Source organism: Mus musculus, chromosome 1 (genome assembly GCF_000001635.26).
Source record: "Mus musculus strain C57BL/6J chromosome 1, GRCm38.p6 C57BL/6J".
NCBI lineage: Eukaryota > Metazoa > Chordata > Mammalia > Rodentia > Muridae > Mus > Mus musculus.
In genome coordinates, this window is record NC_000067.6 from 126,030,451 (window position 1) to 126,054,258 (window position 23,808).

The 23,808-nt window shown below is 41.5% G+C and overlaps 1 protein-coding gene and 1 long non-coding RNA gene across 22 annotated transcripts in view; one reads left to right on the forward strand and one right to left on the reverse strand.

Annotated features, from left to right (window-relative positions):
- Nckap5 (NCK-associated protein 5) overlaps nt 1-23,808 on the reverse strand; it is a 917,161-nt gene that overhangs the window by 116,815 nt on the left and 776,538 nt on the right. For 15 of the 21 annotated variants that reach the window (NM_001081756.1, NM_172484.3, XM_006529326.4 and 12 more), the window contains one exon: nt 3,323-3,514. The exons of 5 other annotated variants lie outside the window; for them this stretch is intronic. In NM_001081756.1, coding sequence (NP_001075225.1) covers nt 3,323-3,514 — 192 coding nt within the window. Of the gene's footprint in view, nt 1-3,322; nt 3,515-9,513; nt 9,616-23,808 lie in introns of all 21 variants that reach the window. One more of the 21 variants, XM_011247963.3, reaches the window with a different exon arrangement.
- Gm35562 overlaps nt 15,246-23,808 on the forward strand; it is a 56,855-nt gene continuing 48,292 nt past the window's right edge. The window contains exons 1-2 of the long non-coding RNA XR_003948708.1: nt 15,246-20,743; nt 21,850-21,939. This is a non-coding gene — a long non-coding RNA (predicted gene, 35562). The remainder of the gene's footprint in view (nt 20,744-21,849; nt 21,940-23,808) is intronic.

A 23,808-nucleotide genomic window follows, 5' to 3' on the forward strand; every position in this document is an offset into this window, starting at 1 on the left:
TTACATTCTTTGTTCAAGAAAGTCGGATAGAGTGCATAGGAGACTGAAGGAGACCTCTGATAAGCTGGGGGCACAGTTAGTGTTCTCAGGACCTTTCTATCTCTTGCCAGGAAAATACTACATTTTATTTAAGGAATTGTTGGTGTTCATGGGAATAACTCAATGCCAGCAGCAGGTATAGGCCTTCTATATGTAAGAGTGACTCAACAAGGCCGGGATAACAGACCATCAATAATAAAGGTTCTAGAACTAATACCTGGTGTTACCATACACTGCTATGTTCTTGGGACATATATTTAAATCCTCAGAACCTTGGTTTTCTTAGCTAAGAATTGGGGAGAGTTGGGTCTGGAGAACAGCTTAGTCAGTAAAGGGCTTATATGCAAACATGAGGATCGGAGGTTGATACTCAGAACCCAGTTTTTAAATGTCAGGCATGGTGGCATGTGCTTAGAATTCCAATACAGGCGAGGCAGAGCCAGGCAGATCCCCGGGGCTTGCTGCAGGCAGCCAGCCAAGCTGAACTGGTGAATCCAGGTTCAGTGAGAGACTGTTCCAAAAGAACATGGTGGATGGTATCAAAGAAATAATAACTGAGGCTGACTTCTGGCCTTCACACACACACACACACACACACACACACACACACACACACACATACACACACACACACGTATATCTGCAAATAGATATACCCAGCATGCATCCATGAATACATAGATGAGGAAAACTTAAATACGTTGTAAGTCTTACATGAGTTAGTATTTGTGCAGTACTTTTAAGAGTGGGCCACATATGGTTGTAACTGAATCTATTAGAAACCAGATTTCCCTATCGAGAAAGGCTAGTGAATTTTATACACGCTTTTCTTGAAATGTTTCTACAACAAATGATATTTAAAAAATAGTTGTGGGCTCAAAGAAGCTATTACTCACACATTTATTATTATAAAATTTAACAATGTGTTCCTGTTCAGAATCCTGTGATTTATTATGTAAGTCAATACTAAATAAAACACCTGATGCCAGGCACAAACTGCAGAAATAATATAACTTTAAAATGTCTCGAGGGTCCAGATAGAGCTTGCGGGGGCCCTGAGAACTAAAAAGTATACTTTTTGAGCTGTCACAGGCTGTAAAATGTCATAGGTACAATTGGATTATCACTGGGTGGCCATCTGAGGAGTGTCACCTAAAGGGTTTTTATTTTCTCTCTTTCAAGGGAGAGATTGCCTTAGTATATCAAAGACTGCCCCCAATTAGAATAATGCCCAGCAGTTATTTTTCCTGATAGACAGGTACAATGTCCAGACAGTGGGTAAGGTTCTTGTCATGCAACTATGATGACCCAAATTTGATCCCTAATACCGAAATTAAAAAGTTGGGCATACTAGTGAATACTTTTAATTCTAGTACTGTCCAGGAAGATACAAATAGATACTTGGAGGTTGCTGGCCAGCCAGCCTAGCCTGCTCTGAGAGTTCTAGATCAAAGAGGGATCTCAGCTCAAGACAAAGCAAAGAAAGAAAGAAAGAAAGAAAGAAAGAAAGAAAGAAAGGAAGAAAGAAAGGAAGGAAGAGAAGGAAGGAGGAGAAGGAAGGAAGGAAGGGAGGGAGGAAGGAAGAAGGAAGGAAGGAAGGAAGGAAAGAAAGAAAGAAAGAAAGAAAGAAAGAAAGAAAGAAAGAAAGAAAGAGGCTAGAAGGCTCCCTTTGGTATATAGACAAACTTGCATTCGAAGGCATGAACCTGTATACACATGTGCACCCCAACATATATATATATATATATATATATATATATATATATATATATATACAAATAAAATAACGAAGGAAGCAAAAATAGCCATTGGAGAGAAAGGGGAAGCAGAAAGAAAATAAAGTACACAACAGGGCTTAGCAGCTGGGAAGAACACTAGTTGCTCCTTCAGAGGACCCACGTTTAGCTTCACAGGAAGGGTACTCACAACCACCCATGACTCTCATTCTAAGGAATGCAATGCCCTCCTTTGTCCTCTGTGGCTACTTGTTTGACCACATGACCATGACCATACTCATACACATACATAAAAATAAATCTTTAAAAAGACAAAGGGAGAAGAGAAGGGAGCCATGTGGGGCAAAACCTTTCAGGAACGCAGTGAGATAAGAAAACCACTCTGATCATTGTCCCATCATTTTCTTGGCCAGGATCCTGGCAGTCATTATTCAGAGCTCTTATGGGAGCAGTATAGATAAATGCAGTCTGCTCTCTGCTTTGCATTAGAAGCCTGAGTCTATAGGAATAACCTGAAAATGCAAGCTGGAACTCTTTTTCAGAGCTCCGGTTCAGCAGATGACAAAGCTACTCTCTCACCAGTAGAGTCTATACGTTCTGGAGTTTTTTGGTTTCTAAAGTACTGAAAACCACGAATGAAATTCATACAAATAAGTAGAAAAGTCAACTCTGAATCCTCTGACTTGGAGTTTCTATCCTGGTGAACTTTGCTTTCCTATAACTTTGAGGAACTGCTAAAGTAGCTATTTTGAAATACTTGGCTTGTTCCAATATGCCAGGAAGCTTGCTCAGAGGTTCCTGCAGCTTGGTAAGCTCTGTGCAGATGAGGGGATGGGATCTTGCAGGAGTGATTGTCCCACACCCTGGAAAGGGGCTAAGCACGTGGCTTGGTCAGTAAAGTGCTTGTCATACAAGATTGAAAACCTGATATCAGATTCCCCTGAACCCCCCAAAAGCTGGGTGTGCAGTTTCGGTGCAGAAGAGTCAGAGGCAGGGACTCTGGGGATCACTAGCCAAACTGGTAAGTTCAAGATTCAAGCCAGAGGCAGACCGTGTCTCAAACAACATGGACAAGTCCTGAGAAACAACAGCAGAGGCTGACTGACTTTTAGATTCCATAGTCACTAATACACATATATATGTGTGTTTACATGCACATGTATATGTATGCATACATATAGAGATAGAGATAGAGGTATATAGATATAGATATAGATACACAAATAAAATAATAAGACAAGAAGCAGGGAAGACATTCCTGCATGTAAGGAAGAATAGCCTGTCCTTTCATCAAACCTTGCTCCCCACATCCTGTTCCAGCAATTTATCTGTCTATTCTGTAGTTATCTGATGTACAGCCCCATCATGTTTTATGTTTTATGAGCCCACGGCACTGACCAGCAGAGGCCTCCATGGTCAATGGGCAAATAATCAGCAAATGCACATTTCCTTATGGCCACCCACTCTGCCTCCATGGCCAAACTCCAGCCAGCAAAGGATTTTCTTCCTGTTCTCTCGGAAGCTGACTTGCCCGACAGGAGCCTTACCCTTTTCCCAATGAGCTTCCTGTCTTGCCACGTGTAGGAGGAGCCACTGGAGTACTCGCTGCAGGTGCTTGACAGCGATAGCTCACTGCCACTGCTGCAGCTGTTGCGAGGACAGAGGTGATCAGGGATGACAACCCCTGAGCCAGAGTGTTTCAAGGCAGGGGTTCCTGATTTTGCATTCTGGAGGTGTTCCTGTAAAAGCAGGACAGGGCTCAGCAAAGTAATGGCTTAAGAATTAAACACCCAATGATCTTAGAGTAAGTGGTTAGAAGATGAGGTTTGGGAACCACACAGATCTTAGGCTCAGTGTGTGTGTGTGTGTGTGTGTGTGTGTGTGTGTGTGTGTGTGCTTGGGGAGGCTATGTGGGGAGGGTTATGTGTGCATGGATGCTCAAGCATGTGGAGACCAAAGGACAACTTCAGGGTGTCATTCCTTGGGATACTTATTTAAAGAATATGCTCACTGGCCTAGAACTCACCAAGTAGACAAGGCATTCTGGCAAATGAGTTTCAGGGACCTGTTTGTGCCTTCCCACCACCGAGGTCATAAGCATATGCCACAATGCCTAGTTTTTACTACTATTTGTTTCTGGTTTTTAATGTGAGTTTTTGGGGATCAAACTTCAAATTTGGGAGGCAAGCATTTTAAGTACTGAGCTAAGTCGTGCCCCATGCCTAGCCCCCCACCCCCACCCCCATTAGCTCTGCTTCACACTGGCTCCAGGAGGTTATTTAGTGTTGCTAGCTATGTTTTCCCTATCAAATGCATTGCAACGGTAAAACTGGGTGTAAACTGCTAACACGAGAGTGATATGAGGTTCCAGACATGAGCATATACTTATTAAGTGTCTGATCTACAGAGTGTTCAGCTTATCTCAAGGTACCATCGTTATCACAACAATGGGTTCTCATTGTATCCAGCCTTCCTATAAGAGATCAAATCAATATCAAAATAAGACCCGGGCGCAAGGAGTACAGCTGGTGGGAGAATGCTTTACTACCATATATGAGAGCCAGGGTTCAATCTCCAGCTCTGCAGAAGAAAATGAAGCAACAATAACATACCCCAAATTCTCCAGATGGAAGACGACACATTCTTGGTTATCGGACTCAAGAGCATCGGCAATAAACTTTAGCTGAATGGTACAAATCAGGTTCTATACTGCTACAAAAATCACATTCTTGTGCTTATTTCTCCCAGAGGTCTCATTGGTAGAGTGGGCAATATCACTCCTAGATTCCCTTCTAGTGGGAGGTTATTCTATGTCAGCTATCACATAAACCCCAGCTTATCTGTGCAGACTTGCAAGATACCATGTGCCACAGGAAGGCACAAAGCTAAGGTGTCATATATCGACATCAGAGGTTTTCTCATGTCTGGTCGGCTGTATGGGTGCTAACAGCCTCCATACCTCACAGATATGAACCTCACACAGAAGGCTACGGTGGTTAGAATTCTAGGGGCCCGCACAAGCCACAGGCAACAGATAAAGTGGTAACCACCCACCCACGTGCATCTCGACAGCCACCTTGCAGGTGTAACGGATGAAGCTCCGTAGAGTGGACGGGCTAACTTAATTTAGCATCCGAATCCTGAACAGGAGCTCTCCATTACCATCTAATTCCGGCCTATCTTTAGAACGCCTTGTCTGAAACTCTCCAGTCGGGAGCCATCTGTCTTGGTGTCACTTGCAGAGGTGTGAAGCCTCTTACTTATGCAATTTATTGACGTTTTATGGGTGCCATTAGTACCTGAGTACTTATCACTGTCCTGCAACTGCAACTCTAAATGATGGTGAGAAACACCCCAACCTGCTCCCCCCACCCCAACCCGGCAGGCAGCCATGATGGGAGAGTACTTGTGGTAAACCTTAAACCCTCACAGAGTACAGAGGGCACATTTAATTTTCTTGCTAATCAATATCTATAACACTCAATCATTTCATCTGCCTTGCTACAGATACTTTATTTTTTGCTGCACAGTGATCTCTTTAAGTGATTGTTTAAAAAATGCCAAGAATTTTTTTCATATCCTATTTCTCTCTGCTGAAATCTGGGACTAAGAATCATAATAGGAGAAACTTGTCTCAAGATCTAGCTTTCAGTACTATTGCCCAATGATGTCCTTATATATTGTTAAATATAACTTAGTTAGTCTATACTTGCTTCTTAACAGATATCTATAGCTAGCCAAAAGCTCTGTTCACTTTCTTTTTTTCAGATAGGGTTTCATCCAACCCTTGATGGCTGGTCTTGAATTCACTATGTACCAAATTTCTCAGTTACTTTCTGTTGTGACAAAATGCTCTGACAAAAGCGACTTAAAGGGTGAATGGTTTCTTTTGGCTGAGAGTTTCAGAGTATTACAGACCATCACGGCAGATGATGGGGAGTGAGGCTGTGAAGTGGGGGAGTAGAAAGCTGTCTGGTCATGTTTCCATATTCAAGAATGGACTCGAGTGGGTGTAGGATACACCCCTAGTGACCACCTTCCACCATTGATCTACCTCTCCATTGTTCCAGAATGTTCTAAAAGAGTGCCATGGGCTGGGAACCAATTGTTCAAACATGCAAGCTTATTTGTGTATGGGGGGGGGGGGGTTGCACTTCACATCCTAACTACAACACCAATGACTTTGAACTTCTGATCTTCCTACTTCTAATTCCTCAGGCTTAAAGGCATGCACTACCATACTCAGTGTATACGGCCTTGGAGATGGAACCCAGGGCTTTGTGTATTAGTTCTCTACCAACTAAACTGCATCCTTTAATCCCTCTGTGACTCCATCTTACAAGACAGCCTGGCATCAATGCCTTTGCTAGTGTAGACATGTAGAAGTCATCCCTATGTAAACTTCCAGAAACATTCCATTAGCTTCACTTGTATGTTAATGCTTTAAAGGTCTTTAGCCTCGTCTCTTATGTTTTGTTATAGGATTTATCTGGTGGCACTTGTTAAATAGAACAGCTTCTGCTTTGATAGATTTCACCCACACTCCAGGAAGCAACTCTGATTGCATCTTGCCATGTGACCTAGAGTTAAACACCTCGAATGGCTTTCCATTCCCTGCATGAGTTCTGGTGACTTTTTTCTCTTCTTTCTTCCAGGATACAAGAGTTTAGATGTGATCCCTCGGTCTTGCCCATCTATCCCTACCCATTGTCTAACAAAACTACATCTGTTTGCACAGTTGCACTCAATACCTAGGCTTGAGAAAGCAGAAGCCTTGTTCAGGCATTACCCATGTGCACACACCCTTGAGAGGAGGGATTAAAGTGACAAGAAACTAGAATGTAGGAGATGGGTAGACTTGAGAAAGAACTGCTAGCTCTCTCAAGTTGACCTTGAGTGCCAAGAGAGATACTATATAAGACACTTGAGGGAGGTAGAGAAAGCCTGCCTATGTGGTGGGAGAGATTAAACAAAGAGGTGTATTAAATCATGCTCCTTATGTGCACACAAATAATACGGGGGAATCTTGTTCAATGGCAGCTTCTCATCTGGTACCAGAGCACTTCCAATGTGTGCAATAAAATTTGTAAGAATTGGAAATTCCCCTCATCTTATAGAATTGAAGGCTTTCTCCCTTCAAGACCCCATCATACTATCTGTGCTATGATGCCATACCTTTTTTAATACTCTGGAAATGGAAGGGAGCGAAAGCCCTCTCTTCAGGATTCTAGTTTGATGCATACAGCGACTATGTCTTCTACTGCTCTCCGATTTAAAGCCTATGGCTGAGAGCCTACACCCATCTTACTAAAGTTCTTCTGAGAGGTAACTGTATAAGCTCTATTTCTATGGACCCACCTTCATCTCTAGCACTGCTGGAGTGGAGAAGCCATAGAACATAGGTGTAGGCTGGTTAGAGAGGAATTTTCCACTAAAGGGAGGCAGAGCCAGTCCTCCATTTGGGAAACTCCAACCTTGCCTACTTAATTTAAAAGGCGTGCAGACTAGAATTCAACTGTCATGCTTTCCTCTGATGTTTGCTCTTATCCAGCAATCATTATCTGTTCTGGTTAATAGCTGTTCTGTGGTCAAGCACTTGACTTCTGAGGTTTCAGTCCCTGCTCTTCAATATCCCAGCTCTTTGATTTTTGGGGGAAAGATATTTAACCCCTCTATACCCCAGTTCTCTTTTTAATCAGTAGACTTTACTTGTTACATCAGGTAATTATGAAGGTTGGTCAACCCCCAAGCATATGGTAGAGTTGAGAATTTCTAGGTGTTGCTGTGCACACACATATGTACACACACACTCACATGCACACACATATGTTGAGGCTCTTCAACTAAACTGTAAATTTATAGACTCCTCATTAAAGAACCTTGTGCCCTCCCTCCAGCCTTGACCAGACTGGCTCAGACCTTGTTTGCCACAGTTGCTAGCTCACCTCGGGTGCAGTCTTCTGACCTAGGTAAAGTCCCGTCTGCCACATCTGCACAGCTTCCTGCAAGAAGCTGAGCAGCTCAGCTTGTTTTCCTGACAGATCCTGACAAAGAGACCAGGAGATCCTGGCAAAGTGGGGGAGGGGTCCCCTCCCTTTATAAGCTCAGACTCATAAGTATACATTGGGCCTTGATCAGAGAACATTGTCTTGGCTCCTTATTTCTCTCACCGCCTTTCCCATCCAACCCCAACTTTCCTTTCAAGAACCCAGTAACCTGTGGCTGCTGGCGGCTACATAACCTTGTTTTACATCTATTAGGATACCACCAGCATCTGATACTTTGCACATAAATTCTGAGATAGCTTTATTAGACAATAACATAAACTGAGTACACAGTATTCCTGGGGATAACTGATAGAAGTTTCTAGAAACACATTCGGGTAGACAGCTTTCTTCATCTTCCTTCCTATGGTTGTGGGTAAGCTATCCCCTGCCATGCACTTATTTCATGTACCAGCCCCATTTCCTTTCTGCTCTCTGCAGATGCAATGTCTACTACCATGTCTACTATTCTACCATGATAGATAGCCTGCATCCCTGAGAACTGTGAGCCCAAATGAGCTATCTTGCCCTTAAGTTGCCATGTTGGTTATTTTGTTACAGCAAAAAGACATGTAAGTAAGATTCCAAGCCCAAATCTTAGCCATGATGTTGCAGTGTCCAATAAGGTACAACATAGGGAACCAACCAACTGGAGACCCACAGACACAATGCATCCTACGAGTCATAGTTGTCAATGGAAATATTTGGTGATGTTTATTAAATACCATTTGTGTGGAAAGTACATATTGGTTTCCTTTCTGGCATTATCTTATTTACATCCATTTAACTGGTAAAATCCATACCTTGGTCCACAATAAATGTCTCTTTCACATTCTGTTATAGATTACCAACTTGAATGGTTCATGTTCTCTGATATTCATAATATGAGAAATGCAAAATAAAAGCTACAGTTTCAGTTTAATGATATATAGAAACACAGAGACCGAAGCCAAGAGTTTCTTTCATAAAAACTACAAATTTTCAAGATTCATAATCTTAAGGTCACAGTATAGATCAGGGGCTGTGAGGTCTTTGCAGATGTAGAAAATGACAGTATTTTACTGAAATGTCATTCCAATTTAACGAGAATATTTATATCAGATATGGAATATATTATCTGCAACTGACAAAATTATATGGCAAAATAGAAGTCTCATTTTCCACGACTTGCTCCTGCCATTTTTAAACCTAATATTTTTCAGTATGCATTTATATGGCTGTTGTGTTTTTTTCCCCAATAACTCTTTTTAAGCCAATGCAAGTTAAAAGCTGCCGTGGTTAAAGTTTTACCAAACAAGCACAAAGAGGACCCAAACGACAGGGGGAAAAATGCAGAACCCATGAATTTTTAAGAGTTCATATATAATATATCATAAGAGAAGAAGAGATAATACGGGACGTGGGCTTTAATAAAAAGCTCCTTGACCATTACTCAGAGATTCTGATGTGTAATCAATACCCAAAAAGCTATCTTGGGGACAAAGCCAAGATTTACAATACTTTTGCAGAGAGTGACACTTCCTGCTTACTCTATCAACAGGGGAACATGTTATTGAATTTCAAAGAACACAAGAAATAAGGTGTTGCTTTCTGCCTGAGGATGCTTTAGAGATGTATCCGCTTGTGACATCAGAGTTGATGGAAGTAAGAAAACAACCTAAACACCATTCCATGGATACAGCTGGGAGACTCACATGCAGCTCAATATCTGTCCACGACAGTGCCAGACTTTGGCTTCCTCCTGCCTCTGAGAGCAGATCACCAGATGAGAGAGCCATGACATGTGAGTGGCGTTTCTAACGTGAACCCAAGCAGAGGTGTCGGGTAGCATTACTTTATTTCTTTGTTTCAAAATCTGACTTGGGACTGACAGACTTCTAAAGGGTTTGATAGTTCCCTTTAGGAGAAAACATGTCAGAGACCCATGCAAGTCTGTTCTTGCTCATCCGAGTCCTCTCTCTGTTTGTTTGTATTTGCAAGTTGCATTTTATAGACAACATTCACAATTTTACAATCTGACAGTTTGCCTGGGCAAATTCTTTGAAGAAAATAAAACGATGCACTGGGTTGGGGAGATGGCTCAGTTAGTAAAGTACTGATGTACAAATGTGAAAATCTGTGTTTGATCTTTAAGACTCATAAAATAGTCTTTGCCAGGGAAGAACATGCCAACTGATGACCCAGTACCAAACAGTCAGCTCAAAAATGTACATAAAGTAGCATTAAACAAACGGAGCTGGTTGTACTGATATATTTAGGAATATATATGTATATAATAACAATTAATGAAAATGTCTATTATTTGACAGAGAGCAAGGAGTGGGTTATATGAGAGGCTTGTAGGGAGGAAAGGAAAGAAGATGATGTAATTATATTATAATTTCAAAAAATAAAATAATTTTTTTTTAAAGACAGACATGATCAATGTGAGCTTACTACCAGAGAGCTAGAAACACAGAGACAGGAGGAACACTGGGCCTCTTGCAAAGCCAGCCTAGAGGTTGGGTTATTTCCAGGCCGGTCAGAGATTATGTCTCAAAAAAACATCTCTGATGTAGCAGGTTTCCCTCAAGGTTGACCTCTGATTTTCACAGGCACTCAGATATACACTACAGATATAGGAGTTGGCACATTGATAAGTGTTAGGAAAACCTTAATACATTTGCTGGCTAGTGTGACCATTAACTTTTGATACTCTCATTAAAAGAGTGAAAATAGTCACCAGGTTAATTTTATTATATTCAGGCGTGGTTAAAAATCTAAGCGAATAATTATAAAAGTGATCTTATATCTAAACGGTACTGATCTTAGGAACTCTTCCTTTGGACACATTTTAACTGAAAGTTATTAGCGTCATCTGCTTGAAACAATTAATGTGAATAGAAAATAATTGCATCAGGGACCTGGGGACTCAGAAGATTCTGTGCATTAATACTTTACGTGCTATTCAATTATATAGTGATTTTTTTTATTTCAGTTTTGTTTGGGAGACCTGCTACAGTGAAGATGTTTCACTATATTAATCTTTATACTAATTGCTAAGGCTTTCCAGTGGACACTAAATTTGATTTGTTTAATGGCAAATACAATAAAACCCATGATTTATGTGTCATGTTTCTGCCAAGCTAGTGGCATTTAAAAAAAAATGATCTCTGTTATTCTGGTTTGCCTTGGTCATAACTTTGATAATTTCAGAGTTCAAAATATTCTAATCCAGTAGGTGAATAATGTGGCCAAGAAGATCCTTTCTAGCAAAGAGTGAACTTGTTCCATAGTGAGGTCGATCCAAGGGCTGGGAGATGGCTCATGGAGTGAAATGCTTGTAGCAACAGTGAGAAGCCCTGAGATTCTATCCTCAGAAACCACTTAAAGCTGAACATGGTAGCACATGCATTTATAATTCTCTAATCCTGTGGTGAGATGGGAGATGGAGAGATCAGAATCTTCCATGAGCACCTAGCGTGCCACACAGTGGTGAACAACAGGAGACCATGTCTCAAACAAGGTAGAAGGTGAGGACCACCACCTGAGGCACCTGAGGTCATCCTCTAATCTCCACATGTAACCTGTGGAAGGTATGTTTTTCCCAAATACACAAAAATCACAACACCTCCCATGCATGATGGAGGAAGAAGAAGAGAGAAGGAGAGAGGGAGGGAGGGAGGGAGGGAGGGAGAGAGAGAGAGAGAGAGAGAGAGAGAGAGAGAGAGAGAGAGATTGAAAAGTATCTTAGTGGCCTAATCGGCCATCACTGGAAAGAGAGGCCCATTGGACACGTAAACTTTGTATGCCCCAGTACAGGGGAACGCCAGGGCCAAAAAGGGGGAGTGGGTGGGTAGGGGAGTGGGGGTGGGTGGGTAGGGGGGACTTTTGGTATAGCATTGGAAATGTAAATGAGCTAAATACCTAATAAAAAATGAAAAAAAAAAAAAAAGAAAAGTATCTTAGATTCTCTGCTATTAGGAATGTTAGGGGACTACAAGATTGGCCTTGCAGGGGTCACTTTGTCACAGAAAATCGGTCATGTTGTCATAGAAAATATAAATTCAACTAAAATGACTGTCATCCATCTGTTTCTATTATCAGGGTAAATTTTATGAGACTCCTGTATACTTGGTTAGCTAGGAGCTCAATAAATCTTTGTAGGATACCTCTTGAACAATGTATACTCTATCAGGAATATATCTCATTGTAAAGCAATGTTAATGATATCCCTCCTCTTCCCCCAGCTCTAGGTAGACCAGTTGCCCTTATCAGGTGAGTTTTAAACTCCTATTTGCTTTCATATTTGTACCCATTCCCTCACTATCTGTATGTCTGTAGAGACACTTTAAAAACTTGCTGACAGTTGCTATAAAAATTGAAAGTTTTTAAGACTACTAAGACTCCTATCAGTATTTACCAAAATGGTACAGTTTCTGTATGATTTTTTATAACACCTTTCTCAAGTTCTTTCTGGGATCTAGGATTCCCTATTGTTAACTAATCAGAACCTGTCATAGTGTATTATATTCAGTAAGTACCCAATTAATGCTCATTACAGTCCTGAGAGAAAAAAGATGTTCTTAGACTTTCTCCACCCATGTACAGGTTTAAAAGATTGAGAGAGTGCCAAACGAATTATATTTTTAAGACCTAATGATACATTTATCAATATGCAAACAGCAGAAGCAGTTATGGGAAATGACATTAAACAAAAGAAATGATGATTTTGAGTGGTAGATCATGTGATTTGAGGGAAGAGTCCTCTGTAGATTAGATAGCTGACTTCTCATTCAGTTCATGATCGCGCGTCTCTCTTTCTTCTCAGATATATGATGTCACTATTTAACACACTGCATGAATATGTGTCTGTCAAAACCTACCCTCTTCAATGATGCATTGTGTTACTGGTTTTTATCTAATTGATCAATCTATTCCCTTAAGCAACTTAAGGGAGAAAGATTTTTTTCTTTTAATACGAAGTTCCTAGGTATAGCCCATTATGGTAGGGAAGTAAAGGGGTGTGTGTGTGTGTGTGTGTGTGTGTGCCCCCACACATGTGCGTGCATGCTCACACAGCATGCATGCAGTAAATATGCAGAAGCAAACGTGTCACAATGCAGGTGTGGAGATCTGAGGACAGCCTCACACCCTAGTCTTCTCTTTCCACTTGGCCTGAGACAGGTTTTTTTTTTTTTTTTTCCTTCATGGCACACACCAGTTCTTTCAGGGACTTGACTGCCTCTGCCTCTCATCTCCCTGTAGAAGTGTTGATATTATAGATGTACCCAGATTTATATGGGGTCTGGGGATTCAAGCTTAGGTCCTCATGCTTGCATGGCAAGGGCTTCATCCACTGAACCACCTCCCTAACACTCATGGGAAAATTTAACTAAAGGCATTGTCAAAGGGAGTAAGACAGAATGCCAGAATCTTAAGTAGATTCAATCTCAATCTAATTAGATGCATATTCTCTATCACACTTATCTATACTTCATGTTCACTTCATGTTAGCATCCCTCTGGATGCAATCACTTATGTGAAACACTTTAAGTTTCAAATCTCTAACACAAGATTCCTAGATATAATTCAGCTTTGATATAAAGGATAACAAAGTCACATACACAGAGGTGGGGGAGGGGAAGGGAGTGGGAAAGAAAGAAGGACACACATACAACTGCTACCTTGATGCCCCCACTATAATGAACTTCCAGGTCACAGTCTGGTGCTAACTGGATGCTTAGCTATCTGTCTTCTAAAGCCCAGGATCACTTGCCCAGGAAATGGTACCACTCATAGTGCACTAGGCTCATCTTTATACATCAAGACAATCTCCTATAGAAATGCCCACAGACCAACTTGATAAAGACAATTACTCAATGAAAACTATTTGTATCAAGCTATTTTAGGCTATTTCACGTATGCAGTTAATGCTGAATGGGACAATATATAGGTATATATGTATATGTGTGTATGTGTATGTATATATATATATATATATATATATATATATATATATATACACACACACACACACACATGCAGTCATATATAAATATATCAGCAGAGCAAATTGGGTTCTTATACTACAAATTTCAGCTTTGTTGTAGTTAGATTAACAACAATCACTGTTTGCAGGAGTGGGGGTGGGAAAGTTCTGGAAGAGATAAACTATATTCCAATTTATAGCTAAGACACATTGTTCCCACCAGCATAAACTACGAAGTGTGACTCAAGACCCAGCATTGTAAGGGCAGCTGGTATCTAAGTTGCATATCAGATCAGTATTGTGTGTGTGTGTGTGTGTGTGTGTGTGTGTGTGTGTGTGTGTTCAGTAGTCCTAAGGCAGCCAGCCTTATGCTCTGCAGAGGTCTGCATCTGTAAGACAAGACTTAGGGATGTTCTCTTTAACAGACTGTGCCAAGGACAGGTTGTCCTTTATCTGAGGGGATCAAGGTGAGTGCTCCCTTGAGAGTGGCAGGGACTGATTCTGCAGCTGTGTGGTTAATGATGGCTGTGGAGAGTGGAGATCAGAGCCAGCAGAGCGAGGCTGGAGGGCCAGAGTTTTCCATTATGTTTCTCCCATTATTTACCATGCTGCAGTTTCTCAGATGCTCACTGAAGGCTTAGTGCATCGAACAGAATTCTGCCTCTAGGTTTGGGCTCAGAACATGATGATGTCTTAACTTCAAGGTAGTGATTGCTAAGGCCAGGAAGACACCACGACTTTATTTAGTGGTTGAGGTGAGGTCAAAGCTGAGCTCTTCATCTGAGAAGTCTGGGGGACACTGGGAAATGTGCTAGGTGAACCACAGAAAGAAAGTGATAAACAGCTTTTATTTTTATTGTTGTACTTCCTCAAATTTGGAAAGGAGGGTGTGACATTTTTCCTGCTAGGATTTCAGAAGTTAATAGCTTTGCTTTAGAGTAAAACAAAGACAATAAAACAAAAGGTTATGTGTCCATGAGTCCCATTTCCTCATTCATATTCCTTAAAATAATTAATCTGACATTATAATAATGTGCACAGCTTCCCTCCTCTATTGAAAAAGGTTCATCTGGGGCCACAGAGATGGCTGAGCAGACACAAGCATGATTATCCAAGTTTTGATCCCCAGAACCTATTCAGAAAGCCCTGCACAGGAGTGCATGCCTGTAATCCCAGAGCTGACCAATGGACATGGAGAGGAGGATCCCGGGGGCTTGCTGGCCACTCAGTCTAGATTGTCATTTCAGCTAGCTCAGTGAAAGAACCATTGTGACAAAAATAATGCATTCAGAGAAGCACCGTGTGCACACACGCACACATACACACATGCACATACACACATACACCCATATACAAACAATACACACACACACACACACACACACAAGTAAGAATAAAAATAAAACTAAGGTAGAAAAGTAAAGGACAACATTTGGATGTCAACTTCTGATTATTACATGTGCATACATGGGCAAGGCAATACACAAGCACATATGCATGTGTCACACACAAAGACAAATATCCACACATGAGAATAGGCATGCATGCATTGGAATAATGGACTGCACAAACATGGATATTTAGTTTTAGCAACAGAGGATGGATACGAATATTCTTTAAGGTTTTTATTTTTCTTATTTTTAATTGTATGTATATGTTCATGTCAGTACAGGTGCCCTCAGAAATGAGAGATACCCGATTTCTCTGGATCCGGTGCTATAGGCTCATGTGTGTGCTAAGAACTAAACTCAGGTCCTCTGCAAGTACAGTCAGGGCTCTTAGCTGCTGAGCCATCTCTCCAGCTCTACGAATAATATGTTTAACCTGTTACCATCTGACACCCGGATTTATTTAACTTGGTGAAAGCTATAATTAGCCAAAGTTCAACCCTGGTTCTGTTTTATGTTCGCCAAAGTTGCTCTTTTCATCTTTTTTTGTGGAGAAAAAATCTCTCAGCTGGAAGAGAGGGCTTCTCTTCCCACTGTTGTTTGGCTTCCTGTCTTAATTACAAAGCGAGATGGCCTGCTCCTGCCATTTGAGCTTACTTTACCCACCAGCTTTCCCTCAGTACTACTGTCAATATGCTCTCCATGGTTCATCTTCTTTGTCAACTTAATGGGATGGAGAGTCACCATGGGAACACACTTCTGAGTGTATTCATGTGGGTGGCTCTCAAAAACAAAAAAACAAAAAACAACCCTGTTTAATGGAGAAGCCCCATTATAACTGTGGGTAGCAACATCCCATAGGCTGAGACCCTGGACTGATAATTAAAAAAGAGAAAGCATAAAGCCAGGCGTTGGTGGTGCACACCTTTAATCCCAGCACTCAGGAGGCAGAGGCAGGTGGATTTCTGAGTTCGAGGCCAACCTGATCTACAGAGTGAGTTCCAGGAGAGCCAGGGCTACAGAGAAACCCTGTCTCGAAAAAAAGAGAGAGAGAGAGAGAGAGAGAGAGAGAGAGAGAGAGAGAGAGAGAGAGAGAGAGAGAGAGAGACTGCTGAGTACCAGCACTCACTCCTCTGAGCTCCCTGATGGGTGTAATGTGACCAGTGACCTTCTGCTCCAATCATGTGCCTTCTCAACTACGAGAAGCTGCACTCTCAAGCTGTGAGCCATGACAAACCCTTCTTTCCTTCCATGAGTTGCTTTTGTTACTTCTTTTGCCACAGCAATGAGAAGAGTAACTAATAATGGAGACACTTTGGAAGGCAGATAGGAGATTTTGAGGCTGCAGTAATTCCCTGAGATCTATGTCCCCACCACTATCTTTACCATGGCTCAGCACTTGTCCCCCCAGCAGGAACACAGTTCAACTCCCACTGCTACCTCTGTCTATGCAGCTGTTCCTTACCTGCTCCTACCTCTGTCTTGCTGCTCTGCTGCTTACCACAGGCTTCTGCTCTTCCCCTGCCCCCTTCGCCATGTGACTACCTAGCTGCTCATTCGGATTTGAATTGCATGCTGCTCACCCTTCCCAATAGAGCTAGTGACCTGGATTCAGAATTGATTTCTTTTAAAGTAGTTTTTCTTTTCTAATTTGAAAGTTATAATCAGTTATTATTGTGTCTGTATGTTTGTGTGTGTGTGTGTGTGTACTTTGTGGGTAGGCATATGTATCACAGTTCATATGTACAAGTGAGGAAAATTGGTCAGAAGTTGGTTCACTCTTTCAATCACCTGGGCCCGAGGGAATCAAACTTGGTGGTGGTAAATACCCTTACCACCAGCATTTTTACTGGCCTCTCTTGACTGCTGGTTTCATCCACTATAGTGTTGTAAATGGACTTGCATTCCCTTCAGAGAGCAGACCCAACCTCCCAGTTCTAGCCTCGCTTCTAGGGTCCCATTTCTATCCCTCTTAGTGAGTCCTTCACTGAGGCTATACAGTGTTTCCTACCCTCTAATCCCACATAGCAGGGGCAAGCCTGGTGAGAGGTCTTAGGACATTCTCCAAGGATCTTTTGATAGTGCCAGCATCCCAAAGTATCCCATCGCCTGTGTGAGATGGAAAATATCTGTGTGCTCTATTTAAGGGGAAGTGTTTCCAATATGGCTATGCATCGGATACAACTTGATAGAGACACTTTGTTCCGTCTGTAGGGTAATAGAGCAATTTTCATAGTTATGTGTAAGAATTGCTCAAAGTAAGCTCAATAAAATTACCCCAAATAGCTTAGCCTGAGGAGTATAATTTCTGTATGGAAGCTTTACTTACTAAACAACCTTCCCCTATTAAACACACACACACACACACACACACACACACACACACACACACACACACACACACTGAACAAAAACAAAGGCCCTCACACTCTTGACTCTCAGACATATTTTTGCCCTTCTCAGAAATATGATTTCCACCAGCTATTCTAAATTCCATAAAGAGTGATTACAGCATATTCTTGGGTTAGCATTTCATGGGTTTTGGTTCTAATACATTAAGAATTTATTATAAAACTGAATATTGCATAACTTTGTGTTATATAATGGAGTATTATATGGTCATTTCTTAGATTCACAAGAATTTGAGCCCAGGACAGAAAAATCATTTTTGCTAAAAGTTGATGTTTAATTAATTATGCCTTTCTTTCCATTTTGGGATATAGAGATAAAAACACATTATCTGACCTTGCCATCTTGCTGACAGATGCAGAGGGAATGTCTTTCAAATGTTCTTTGGAAAGGCATTTAACGAATATACCCATCATGGTGTGATCTCACTTGAATCTAATTTTTATCAGTATTTCTTAAGGTCTATCACAATAACTCTTGTTTCAACAACTCCTTTCCCTAACAACATTTCTTCCTCTGCATGTCTATCATCAGCGAGGTCTCTGTCTCGCTTTGGACGGCACCTTGGCTCATGCCATTATTTTTCCCTTCCTTTCTACTTCTTTGGGATTCCCATTATAAAATGCTTTTGAATACAATTATTCCACAGCTATAGTCGAAAGCTTCTTCAAGGTTCTCCACTACTATAACAGCATGATTATCTAGAGGCTGCCTAAGAGTGGAGCCTTCAGTGGCTACAAAGATTCTCTGAGGTCAGCATAGGTGGGAAGGATGAGAACAGTCAAAGGATTTCCCTTTGGGAATGTCTGCTCATCAGTGCATCAGGAAACATTTAGGAAGCCTCCACTGTGCACGGAATCCTGATGATAAGCTATAGGAGGTGAACAGAAGGTCATTAGTTCAATCTATGAGATCAATGAAATACCCAAAATGCACAGATGAGGAAAAGAATTCTAAAGAATTCTAAAGGCATCACAAACAAAAGAGGTTATAGCAGGAGGGCCAGGCTGAGGCCTGGTGGATACAATGTTTACTTAGCATGCAGGAAGCCCAGTGTAGGACCCTGGCATGCAGGGTTTATACCTGTCATCCCACCACTTGGGAGGTGGAGGCAGGGGAACCAAAACTTAAAGTCATTCTCAGCTACATAGAATGTTGGAGGCCAATCTGAGCTATAGGATGTTATATCTCCCAAAGAAATAGTGGTAGGGTAGTATTGGGGGAAGTGACAGGGACTGGGTGGGGAGGGGTGCTTGCAGTGTGTTAGCAGCACAGGCTAGCCTGTGACAGGAAACAGTCGATATAGCAACTTGATGCAGGAGGGAGAGACTGTGCTCTCACAGCCAATCTCCATATCTCCTTGTCAGGGCTTTTCACACAGTATAACCTCACAGTGAAACATGATGGTGATTGGGCCTTCCATGGGGCAGGTAGATCAGACCTGTGGGCAGATCAGCAGCCAGGTCCTGAAGGTGGCTCAGGCTTGCTCTGGGTCTTCCCTAAGTGTCCCTTTTGTCTTTGGCTGTGAAGCAGATCAGAGGGAGGAAGCGACTCAGTGCAGCCTGAACGTATTCTGAGATCTAAGAGATACAGAAATGCCTCAAATTTCCATTTTTATCACTAATTACTTTAACAGGTTCTTTAATAAGTGCCTTCCAATTGCCCCTGCTGTTCCATAAAATTATCTACACTGCTTTTTTTTTTTTTTTTGCATTTTAATCATGTTTTAGTTTTCAAAAGTTAGAACTCTCCAGAAGCTTTGTGCTCTTTATATTCAGGGGGGTGGATTTCTCTTCTGATTTTACTAAGCTCCGCAGATTAGGAGGGGGAAAAAAGACCAATGTTTTTCTTTTTCCTTTTTTTTTTTAAGACCTAATGGAAACCACACTGGTAGTCCCTGGAGTTTAATGTACCATTTATTAGGAAGAAATAAGCTACCTTCTGCTCTGAGGAGGAAAGATACATGCACTGTATGAAGTCGTTTGCCTGAATTTACCTTATAGAGGGCCATGTTACTATGCTGAGTAAGTCGTTATCCTCGTTTTTAAGGAACAGGACACTGAGATGGTAAATGGCAAGGAAGTTGTCCACAGTCACAGGACTGTGTCTATCCCAGGGAGAATGCATCTGGGGCTTTCTCTGGGGTCGGTTTCCTGTCTCAGACTAAACACTTCTCTAATACTCAGCTTCGCCTCTCCCATGGCAAGAGGGTATTAATGACCCCATTGGGATCTCTTACAAAGCAAGTCTCATATCATAAGAGTTGCTTATTTCAGCCTAAAATGCCAAGCTTATGTTTCGGTTCCATTCCCATTGGATGAATTATGTTGTCATGGTGATTTTTTTTTCCTAAATGATTTAAACTTATTTTCAACCCCACCTTTTGGGTGAAGAAACCAATCCAACAGTTAAAATGGCTTGCTGAATGAAGGTCTCATAACTAGTACTTGAAGCCCAGAAAGCCTGATTACAGAGTTCATGCTTGTAATTTTACTCAATTAAATTCACTTAATGATGGTTTGTCAAGGACAATTTACTAAAATAACAATATAAATTAATTAGACAACGAAATGGACTGCATAGAATTAAGGAAATATCTTCAAATGCAATATATCTTTGCTGTCTGGATTCAAGCACAAGCCATCCACTTAATAAAAAATATTTTACTAGCATTAGTGTTATATTATGATTGTCTAACAATGGTTTATGTGCATTTATCAATTATGTCTAATGTGATTTTGTCATTTGCGTACATGTATATGTAATGCATTTGACCTTATTCATTCCATTATCACCTTCTCTTGTTCCCTCCCACTCCTGCTAATCAATTTCCTCTTCCCAAAGAGTCATAGAACTTCCACGTCTCACTGTGTAACTCAATGAGTTTCATTATTGTTTCTTACAGAGGTATGGGCAAGTGGTTATTTACAGAAACAGAGGCAATTTACCAGTACCCACAGCACGGAAGGAAATGCCCCCCCCCCCATAGTAACTATACACCATGATTGGTTTTACTGGCTATTAGTTCTTTCTTAAGTTTCTTCCTTTTTTCTTCTCAAGGAAACACAATTCTGTTCATGCATGTGGACATAACTGGAACACAGAACTAAGCTGAACTGCAGCAACCTCTTAAAGAGAGTGCTCCCTGAATCCTAGGTATGTAAGTTTTCATAAAACTTTTTCTCATTAAATCTTTACAGTCACCCTTTGCTGTAGAAAATGCCATTGTCTCCCCTAGTCAGATAAGAAAACTGCAGAAAAAGAGTGTTTCTATAATCTGAGGTCAAGTGTTTGAGACTGCCATGACCTATTCCCTACCATACCACATTCTCTGCCTCTAGACTGTCTGATCCAGGCTTTACTTAATACTTCACTGCTGTTATACTGTACGGGATAACATGGTCCGGGGCATCTGGAACTCAGGAAGGGCACTCTGACTCGCTCCTCCCAGGGCTCTGGGGCATATAAAGCCTCAGCAAGGGCTTTTCTAGAGTTCTTCTCTTGGCAGTCATAGTTGTGTTGGCTTAGCTGAGACGTTACATACAAGAACAAGAGGAAACCATCCAAAATTCTGGCAGGAATGGGAGCGGTGCTCTTCAGGTCCCAGCCCTGCCTGGAGGGCGAGCCCTGCTCAGCAAGGGCTAACAGCTGGGGAAAGGAGAATCATTCTGCTTTGAGGGTGTGGCCACTGAAGATTTGTTATGCCCCAGGGGATGGCTCCAAACTCAGGCATGTGGACAACACTGTGTGGTGTGAGTTCTAAGCTGGAATGGGGGTGTGAGGGATGGATATGATCATATTTCCTTGTATATGTGTATGAAATTCTCAAAAAATGAAGAGAAACATTGTTTTTTTAAAAAGACATAAATGATTATGAAACAAAAGGCAGCTGTTTCAGCTGATACAAGACAGCATCACACCCCAAGTGGTTTATAACTAAAATTAAGTTAATTCTGTAGGCCACACAATTTGATCACACCAAGATTATAGTGTTTGTTTGAGTTGCCTCCTGGTTCACTGTGGGTAATCCTCCCAGACATAAAGGTCACTCCCTGTGGCTTCTTTTAAAAGGCATCAAGCCACCTATTAGGTTCTAATTACCTCCTGTAACTGCCTCCCAAATGCCCCAACAATAATCCCATCACACATGGATTAGGTATTTCCTTAATTGAGACAGGATATTACATATTTAAAATCTTACATAGTATACACATACTGTGTATCTGAGGATGACCTTGAACTCCTGATCTTCCTGCCTTCAGGTCCTGAGTCCTGGGATCAGAGGCAAATGTGTGCCACCACATCCAGTTCAGCAGTCCTGGTGACTGAAGCTGAGGCTTTGTACATGCTAGGTAAGTATCCTACCAACTGACCTGCGCATCCTGGCCTCAAGTCAAAATATCAACAAGAATTTGGGGGCACAGACACATCTAGGTTTTACAAAGACTGAAAGATGAAAGAAAGGTTTTACTAGGCAATTCTAGGTCGAGGTTGAAAGGTGAGTGACATCCTAATATTTCCTGAAATAAAAATTCAGCAAGACCGCAGAAGTGGATATGGGGACATGAATCTGGGGATGCACCTCAGAGGACAATAACTTGTGCTAGGTCACACAATGAACAAGTTAAGAAGAAGGGTTGGGATGTGGCTCAAGTACTCGCCTAAATACCTGCTTCCTCCTCTAACCCTTATCCTTCCCAACTGTTCCTCTGATGATGAACCTGGCTCTGGCTTTTCATTTTCCTTCCCTGGGTATCAAACAAAAGGTCTAGAGCACTGCTTCTCCACCTTCTTAATGCTGCAACCCTTCAATACAGTTCCTCACGTTGTGGTGACCCCCCAACCATAAAATTATTTCATTGCTACTTCATGACTATAGTTTTGCTCTTGTTATGAATCATAACATAAATATCTGACATGCCACTCTTAAAGGGGTTGAGATCCACTCGTTAAGAACCACTGATCTAGAAGAAGCGACTTCACAGGGATTTTGCTGGGCATTTATATAATATTTACTCCCTCTTGATATGTTTCTTCCTTAAAGAGAGGAAGAAGGGTACAATCCTTGGTCTTCAATTATGCTGTAGCTTGAACTACACAAACATGCGCAAATTGTGAAGATGTGTATTCTCTGATTCTAAAGTGATGTAAGAATTCCCAGTAATGCCAAAGGGTCCTATGTAACAACCATGTGCTGAGAAGCTGGACGCCAAACAGTACAGAGAGGCTGGTCAAGGGTGTTAAGTCCAGCTAGAGAGAAGAGGGCCGCTCTGGTATGTGGTCACACAGGAGGGTGGCTATGCATAGAGAGACTGTTCTATGCCGCCTGCTCTACAAGCTGGAAGAAGGGGTTTCAAAGGCTTTCACTACAGAGACATGAGACAGTTTTAGAAGGTAGATGGGCTTCCTCTGATTTGACCACTGCTCAATGTATGAATGTATAAAAATATCACAGGAATATGTGTGCAGACATAGGTAAGATTTGGTTGGTTAAAAAATGAAAGGCCATCAAAAAGAGAAGATAGGGAGAAAAGATGGATGAGAGAAAGAGGGGGAGGAGTAGGGGGTGAGGAAGAAGGGGAGAGAATAAAGAGGAAGAAGAGGAGGACAGGAAGAAGAGAAACAGCGAGAGAATTGAGAGGGGGAGGGGAGGAGAAAGTCCCTTTTTATCAGTTGTAATTAGCTGCTGGAGGTCCCCCCCCCCCCATCTTCCAGCATCTGTGCCCGTGTCTGACATACGCAGCCACACTGGCTAAATGGTCAATGAGAGTCCATGGTCTCTCTTCGTTTGATGATTCACACGATGCTGATCATGGTCAGGATTTTAAAGCATGACTTCTACTTGCTTTGCAGACTCCATTAGTTAAAGTCAGCGCTATGGTTTCCCTGTAGCTTTGTTCCCAAGGTAATTTTTAAAATCCACTGTTCCTTTACCCCCGTGGTAAGAAATGCCTTATGATATTATAAACAAGCAGTTGAAAATTGTTATTTATGTGGCTTCCTAATAGTAATTTGAAATATAGGGCATGGAATTACTAGCATACAATACTGCTCAATATTAACAGTGGGAAGGGTAATATGTAAAACAGGCATTAAAGGATTAGCTGTGAAATATGTTTCAGGAAGCTAAATCATTTCTTGGCAGACAACAGCTTCTAACCATTGTGTAGGACTCAAGTCAAGTAGACTGATTTTTATATTTTCTATTATTTGCAAAATAG